Here is an 8,627-nt window from a genome sequence, read left to right as displayed (position 1 = left end):
ATAGAGAGAGATAGTGAGAGAGAGAGAGGGTAAGAGTAAGTGAGAGAGGAGAAGAAAGGAGAGAGAAGAGGAGGAAATGGTAGTCAAAATGGTGGTAGTGGAAAGTTGTGGTCGTGATGGTGATAAAGAAGATGAATATTAGGGGGTAATGTTTGATCGAGTAATTTGGGTTTAAAAATAATATTCCCTAGAGAATGTACAAAAAAACATGAATTCTCTAGAGAATTTATCCCCCAGAGATTATTCTTTATGCCCCAAAGCCGCGACCTTGTTAATTTGCTTTCTTGGGGGTCATAAGCAATATAGCCAAAATTGGGGAGACCAATAGGATGGCTCCAATAGCATTTTCCAGGGCGCTTTTAGATTGACCGATTTTATTATCTGGACAATAAAAGATGGAAGCGTGTGGACTTGGGTAGTTAGTGGGTCAATCTGAAATCTAGACCGTTGGATCTTTAGACCGAGTCACCGACCGAGTCAGGGAACGAGTCACCGACACTAGTGGTTGCTGAACTTGGAACATGGGTATCCATCATCTTCTTTTTTACTTTTTTTATTTGTTTCAAACTTTCAATTGAGAATACTGAGGAAGGTCTTTCAACAAAAAAGGAAAGAAGAAAAAAAGAAGAAGGTTCGAATTTGCATCTTCTTTTGATCTTTTAAAATTCACATTAACTTTTATTTGCATCAATTACGAGGTATATTTATACTCCAACACAACCTAATGTCCTAACACCAAAATTAAGTAATATAAATGCAAATTTTGTTAGTAGGTTTTTTCTCCAAAATAGTTATTTGGGTCAAAAGAGTTTTTTTTGTTGAAAGAATTTGGGTCAAAAGGGTTGTTAACAATAAAAAAAATTCTATTAATTACAAGTTAGTAAGATATTATAGATAATGATACATAAAATTTAAATTACATATAGTTATTAAATGGGTTATTTTCTGTTTGATTCTCGAAATATCCTTACACATTAAAGCTAATTTTTTTCTCAAAAAACCTAGAAATTTTTTGGGTATGTTCTTCTTTTTTTCTTCATCGGTTCTTCTCCTTTATCATTCTCTCTCCATCTTCCATTAAAACTTAGATACGAAATCGAGTTTGCGAGGTTTATTGATGAACCTAAGTTGCTATGAGTTTATGTTTGCTAATCGAGTTTATAGAGAATATTATTGGTGAAGCATCATCACGCCAGTAATGGCGTCTCTATACATATAGAGAATATTATATGTTTTTTTTTTATAATGATAAGCGGGAGAAGCCCGAACCGCATACAAATAAATAAATATAAAACAGCAAAGAAATCAAGTTACATCACATCATTAGCCCCTTCCTTTCCTCATTCTCACTGTTCCTCTAGTATCCGCATTAACAATATTGACTAGTTCCACCGGAAGTTGATTAATATTCAAGTGAGTTACCCCCTGTCCGAGCTTCATCTTCGACAAGAATATTATATGTTTATCATTTAGATTCACTCGAGAGAGAAAGTGCGAGAGAGTTGCATGGAGACTGAACTTGTAGATCTATTTGAGTTTGTAGATCTATTCGAATATTTAGATCTTTTTGAGTATTCTTTCTCTGAATCTGTTCCCCGGACATTGAAGAACTACAAATCAGTTTTATTCTTCTCAAAGTTGTATTTTTGTTATAGATTTGCAAACTAATTTTGCGAGATTTGCGAATAAATTTTGCGAGAACTGCAAACTAAGTTTGCAAACCCATGTTGCTGGTGCAGACCGAGTTTGCAAAGCGAATCGAGCTTGCATACCTAGTTTACAGTTGCAAACCAAGTTTGTAGGAGTTTGCAAGATATAAACTTGTGTAAACTCAGCTTGCAAAACGCAAATCCAAAATGAGTTTACAATATCAAAAATGCAAACTCAGTTTGTAGAAGAAACATTGCAAACTTAGTTTCCAGAAGAAATAAGGTAACAGACGCTGTTTTTTTTTCTAGGATTTTTTTAGAGGACAATTGCCTTTGGTAGTCGCATTTAATTCACGTACGCCAAACACAACCTTGTGTCTTTGTCAAAAACAGTAAATCTAAGGGCGTATGCTCAATTACCCATTATTGAGGGGGTAAACTCAATTACCAATTAGTTACGAGGGGTGGTAAGCTCCGAAAACCCATTATTCATTTTCACAATGAAATAAGTTGGGTCCATACTCAACTCAACCTAAACCATGGACCTAATCTGTATAAGAGAGTCCGATAAGAGGAAAATATAGTGTTTCAAATTTCATAACTAGAACGTCAATGTCAACCGACACGGTAAAAGATTATCAGAAATATGCGGAAATAATCTGCAGTCAGTCAAAATCTTAGTCTCTACCCTGTCGTCTGTGCACAAGACAATACATAAGATATTCATAAAGTACATAAACCAGTACATATATATATGGATTAGGACCCTCAAGAACCAAATATAAAAGCAAACCCAAGTACAGAAATACCAGTACAAGCAAATAATTCTGTAACGACGATGACTATAAAACTCCTTAATGTTGAAATACCAGCAGAAGATTTATATCGAGAAAACAAAGATCAGTTTTAAGATTAGGATAAGATAGTAATCAATCTTATGATGTAAGGATAGGAGGAAGGTAGTCAGATTTAGTACCGAGAATACGAGCTTTGGTATCAGGGAAGAACTCCATTCCAGGAAGTTCAGTGATTTCTCCATCGTATGTGACTCCAATCGGGTAGGCAAGAAGATGCCCTGGTAGATCATGATCGAGTGATTCACTTGCGTATGTTTCCCAGTACTTGTCGGCAATTCTGTTCACTTTGCGGACACATTCCTCGCTGTTAGGTTCGAGGAAAGAATTGTCGAGCATGCCTAGGTGTTCATACCATAATGCCATTCGGAATCCGTGGATTTGGCCTCTGGCTGGTTCTCTGTTAGCAAGGTGAGATGGTTGGTAACCTCCCATGGCTATCTCAGAGTCCCTGGCACCATCCATTGATCTTTGGTTTATGTTGGCCGATCCAACAATTATGTATTCATCATCAACTGTAAATACAAACATCAATACCGATCAGTTTGTCATACATAGTGCAAATTTATTATCTTTCTTACCATCAGAAGAACAATAGGCAGAACTAAGTAGTACGGCTGGGGAAGGGGCTTGCCCTTGACCAGGAACTTGGATAAGCAATTTTTTTCTTTCAAAAAATAGATACTCCCTTAAGATTCTTTTAATGTAGAGAAAAACTAAAATGTGTACTTATTTTACACTGCTTTCCAAAGTACAGTAGAAATAAAATAAATCGAAGACGAAAATATATAACAAGGTGGGTGGGGTTTGCGTCAATTGAGTTCCTAGGCTACCCCTTAGGCCAGGCAGACTTGCGAACCCAATTAGATAGAGCCAGAGATGTCCTGGTTGTTACAAGTTGTGGTTTACTTTATAGAAAGACCTAACTGAAGCAAATCCATTATCAAATCAACCGATCCTAAAACCAAGTAAAGATAATCGAGCACGTCAGGAACATACTCGTTTAGCTAATAACTAGTTGAGATGGGGCGCACTGGGTGGGCAACTAGCTGGTGTTTAGGTGCTAAATTTAACGTTTTAAAATTAAGTTCAAATCTTACTATATAAAAAAGGTTCTGAGTTAACTCAAAAGCAGTGACATACCTATCATCATCTTTGTATGGACGTAGATCATGAAGCGGCGAGCCTGCTGAGCTCTACTGTAATCTGAATCAGCTTCTGGTTCTTCTGATGGTACGTATTCTCCTTCTTTTTTCACCTCCCGATTTCCAAGACAAAAGAACGTTAAATAATCTTTTAGGTTTGCTTCGAGTCCTTTAGCTTTAAGGGCCTGAGATATATCTGTATACATCATCTCCAGTGTCCTTCTTTGCCAATCTAATATAGCCTGAACTGATGCACTCTCGGGAATGCCCTCTGGCCACATAGGAACCACGACATAAACGGTAAATCTCTCTCCTGCTTCAATCTTGCTAACAATCTTTAGCGAGAGTTCCTTTGGGATAAGATGCAAAGCACCAATATCTTCGGGCTTTATTCCATCTGCTCTCCAACAATAAGAACTTCCTAAGAAATACTGATTTTCAATGTAAATGAAGTCTTTTGCTCGGCGAATTGCATTTATATAAGCATCTTGAATGCTTCGGTCGATAATGTTGTCTTTTCCACTAACAAGTCCAGCTCTTGCTGCATCCTCAGGTTTATCGGGGAATCCAAAAGCCGCCCCACCATCAATTGATCTGAATAACTGAACATTCCAGGTTTCGGGGTCTTCTGAAAATGTGACCGGAGAGGGAGTAATAATAATTGAAGAAAGATCTCTTAGGTTAACCAATATATCCTTCCCCCCTTGCTTCCTCCATCTTTGCTCAAAATTGTACAGCACATCCCAAGCAATGGGTCCTTCTAGCCTAGAGTGAACGTCGTGCCACGGCTCCCTCGGCCCACCTTTAGCTAAAGAACCACCGGTGAAGTTAGGCTGATGGAAATCATCATGGTGTGCTGTGTCTAAGGTTCTGAAAAGGGAATGAAACTGAGTATCATATCTCCCGTCACAAAGATCAAGACCCCCAACGTAACTTACTAATCTTCTTTGTTGTGATCCTGGATTAGGCATCTCGGCATCTACCACTACGATCTTTTGGTGATGAGTAAACATGGTTGAGATCTGTAAATTTTGAACAATGCTTCCTCCATTATCAGGATTACGAGGGCACAAAACACAATGCACCTCTGTATCACGGAAGTAATTAGCAGTGTCTTCATCATGGGTAGCCATCAGTCCGTCTTTCTTTAATAAACCAACTGAGGTCCTGTCATCCCAAACAAGCATAAGAACTGCAACACCTTCGCTGGCCTTTTTCTTTAGAAGCTCACCAAGAGTAATATCTCCTCCTGGTTTTTGCCTCCTCGAGTCCCTTATCAAGGTGATCTCAGTGTAGACAGACCACCCAGTAATATAAATCAAGTGTTTTGCATTACTGATGGACTCGAAGATATCTTCCCAGCATCTGTGTGGCTCGTAGTACTTGCCTCCAGCAAGAGGAATCTTGGGAATAAAGTCATCTGGGACATGAGCATCTTGGTACAGAGAAACTTTGCAGCCCCTTCTCTGTGTGAAGAATGTGTATGGAACTCCAGGGAATTTAGGACTAATTATACCCCGAGACCAATTACGGTCATGAGAAACATCAAAATATTGGAGCTTCACACGGATCTGACCACCTCCTTGCACAGGGTTACGATTGTTATCTAATATTTCGAGCCATCTATCTACTTCTTGCCCGTTTAAGATTTCTTGAACAGGTACATAAGCTCTTCCAATTAGTGTTGCTCCAATAGGATTATCATCTTTAACAGTGATGATAACATTAGAAGCCAAATGAGCGCAGTAGATGTGAAAAGATTCGTACCAACGAGGGTTAGTTGAATCATCCTTGAGAATTCGGGTTCTTCCTACTCTTGCCTTCTCAAGATCGATTGAGGCATAAAGTCTACTAGCACCTTTTCCAAATCCAACAGTTTCCTCAAGGTTTTCCACAAGCTGCAACAAGAAATTGTAGGCGTAAATTGTAAATGATAAGCAGATAACAGATGCATTCACAAAGTGATTTAAGCAAATGAGTTCATTAAGTATTAGTACAAAACAAAACGTTACTGGTGTTAGGAGAAACAAAGAGAAATAGGAACAGGTGGAAGATGAAAGATAAGTTGAGACATGATATGAGCAACATGATTTGAGAAAACGAAATGAACAAGAAAGCCTCCAGAAAGATGTGACACATGTTTTTAGGAACAAGGCGTGCTTCATGGAATAATTTAGAGAAAATTTTGTCAAATACAATCTTGACTCCTGAGAAAAACACATTCTCAGAAACTAAGGACCACCAATTTGGGGAATACTATTCTGGTTGTGGAGCATACAAGAATTTGGGTGGGAAAATCTGATTGACCAAGTTTTGTACGACCAAGTTTTGTACGCCTCATCACCATTTGTTTTACTTACACGGAGAAGGTTCACGGGCAAACTCTCAACCACCCATTGCCATCAACCGTTCATTAACAAATTTAATTTTGTTCTTCTTTTTCTTCCTCCTCTCTTCCTTCCACCACTCTGTTCTTCTTCTCTCCTCTCTCTTCTTTTCTATATCTTTAAGCTTCATTGAAGCTTCAAGATTTCGATCGAGACTCCGATTGAAGCTTAAAGGTTTCGATACCTAGCTAAAACTGAAGCTTCGATTACGGAGAGAGAGAAGGTAGAGAAGAAAGAAGAAGAAAGAGATGAAGGTGGAGTTGGTTGTCCGACAATGGTGGTGGAGGGTGGAGAGGAGGATGAAAAGGGAAAAAAGAAGGAAATTTTTTAATGAAGGGTCGTCAGCGATGGGCGGCTAGCCATCTGTCCATGACCTTTTTCCGGTGTAACAAAGAGAGAAATCGTGATGGGGCAGACATGACTTGGTCAATCAAATTTCCCACTCAAATTCTTGTATGCCCCACAACCAAACAATATTCTCCGAAGTGGTGGCGAGATAAGATGTTATTTTCTTAAAATGCATCCAATAACACTTATATGGGAACAAGCGAAAAAGATTTGTTTAAAACATTTGATTGGGTCTTGACTCTTGATCTACAAAGCTCCCAACAAAGATAAAACTTACAAGCATAATGTACAAATTTCAGTTAGAGAACCTCCGTTTGAATCACACTACGTTCGAGATTAACTTAAGAGGCATCATTATTGTTTCGTTTTTTTTTTTTTGGTAAGTCATATTGGCCTTTCTTTCAAGAACTGCATTTCTAAGTAAACTTAAGGAGCACCTCAAGTTTTGTTGCAGAAGTGCTTTATTACAAAGATAATTATCTAAAATCAGAAGAAGTCTTTTAGTACTTACAAATACTGAATATTATAGTTGATTCAGTCCAAGATACCTCACTCGAGATATAAAATCAAAATTGGAAGGGAAACTTATGAAGAAAGAAAGAACAAACATTGATCAAAACATTTCTGTCTTCTCACTAGTCAAAGATTTCTAACTGGAAAAAGCGAGCCAAATTGAAAATAGTCATAGAACCAAATCAATAGCTAAGCTATCATAATATGTTCCAAGTATATCAAATTCGAGTAAAAGACTTCAATTTTCACATATTCTTTAAAAAGTTTGGATCCATAAGACTAGAGGAACTTATGGATCTTCAAGAACTAAAAAGGAAAGCAAATCATATAATCGTATCGAAAATAACTATTTTCGCAGAGTTTTAATTGAAAGAAAATCATAAGAAACTGTACAATTATGACCTTAATCATTTTTTAAATCAAGAAAAGAAGAAACACGGATCAGCATCTATTTTTCAGAAATAAACAAAATCGAGTAAATAAAACACCAAAAACTGAAAACAGAGAAATTTTAACTTTTACTAATTAAAAGTTCATTTTCTTTATAACTAAGCTCAATTAAGATTATATACCTTCCGGAAAAACCTAGGCGCTCCTCCTGTAGCTCTATCAGGGTTACCTACTGCCCTAGCTTCGAAAATCGTAGCATGAAGAGTTCCATGAAGTAATATCATCGCCATTTTTTTACCTGAAACTGCATAAACTTTGATATTAAAGGTTAACAATTCAGAGAGATTAATCAAGTAAAAAAGTCAAATTCAAAAACAGGAAAGATCTAAACAAAAAAAAAATGAAATAGAAGCGAAGAAAAGAATGATCTAACATTCTGATCATACTAACTACTAAAATTACATGAATTTACAAACTTCGTTTAGAACCTAAAATCACTTCAACGAAGAGAAAATACACAGAGAGAACTTACAGAGATAGAAGACGTGTTAATGTTGATCGGACGGAGTTTGGAACTTTAGAGAGAGAAAGAGTAGAGAGAGAGGGGAGAAGAAGAAGGAAGACGGAAGAAGTGCCGGCGAAGGGGAGAATAAAAAAGGGGGAAATCTTTAGACCCGAAAAGTGGAGAATATCGGGAGACAGATAACACCCGAAACCGGTGGAATTAATCAATGAAAAGGACGCACCTTCTATTGTGCCCGAAGTTCTACCGAATTTAAGTTTGAATTTTCTTCAATTCGATTAACGAAAGAACGGACAAATCAATCGTGGAGTCGTGTAACCCAAAATCCCGCGTTCAAATATTTTGTCGGTAGGATTTTTTAGTGACGTGGATAGATATTCTAGTGATTTACTTTGACTAATGGGGCTATGAGATACAAAATCAATGATTTACCTCAACTTGAAGGATGGAACCAATCTAGACTTTGGTTCACATTCAATGACCTTAGATCCATGTATATATTTATTGATAACAACGTGTCAGATTTTTATGGATGTTCCTTATAAACTTTATGGCCATGTATATTTTTATTGACAATAGAGAGTCGATAAGTTTTTTTTGTAGATAAAAATATACTACTATCCCCAAATAAGAGAAAAAAAGTTATCCTTGGTTTGTCGAGAGAAGAGAAAATTGTTATTTATTGCAAAAAGATTTTTTCGCTCAGATGTATATTTTTGAATAAGTTTACTATTATTTTATAGAAAATATATTACAGTTTTTTATCTAAGTGAATTACTATGTTTTAATATTACATTGATCAATAACACTTCCGAAAA

At 36.9% G+C, this 8,627-nt stretch overlaps 1 protein-coding gene across 2 annotated transcripts; it reads right to left on the bottom strand.

The window, feature by feature from the left end:
* Positions 1–2,346: 2,346 nt before the first annotated feature.
* LOC147543699 (phospholipase D alpha 1-like) lies at positions 2,347–8,324 on the bottom strand. Of its 2 annotated transcripts, none has more exons than XM_086673247.1 (4): positions 7,819–8,324; positions 7,469–7,584; positions 3,647–5,546; positions 2,347–3,018 (listed from the first exon to the last, which is right to left on the bottom strand). In XM_086673247.1, the coding sequence occupies exons 2-4, from the start codon at positions 7,574–7,576 to the stop codon at positions 2,585–2,587; spliced, it is 2,442 nt and encodes an 813-aa protein (XP_086529373.1). In that variant the 5' UTR covers positions 7,577–7,584; positions 7,819–8,324; the 3' UTR covers positions 2,347–2,584. The 2 variants fall into 2 exon arrangements, with proteins under 2 accessions (XP_086529373.1, XP_086529374.1); XM_086673248.1 differs by having other exon boundaries at positions 7,469–7,590; positions 7,819–8,279.
* Positions 8,325–8,627: the final 303 nt, after the last annotated feature.

The sequence above is a fragment of the Eschscholzia californica genome, unplaced genomic scaffold (assembly GCF_041429995.1).
Source record: "Eschscholzia californica isolate CP2 unplaced genomic scaffold, dmEscCali1.0.p SCAF_4, whole genome shotgun sequence".
In the NCBI taxonomy this organism is placed as follows: Eukaryota; Viridiplantae; Streptophyta; class Magnoliopsida; order Ranunculales; family Papaveraceae; genus Eschscholzia; species Eschscholzia californica.
The sequence above is the reverse complement of the archived record's forward strand: the minus strand, read 5'-3'. Positions and strand labels throughout refer to the sequence as shown.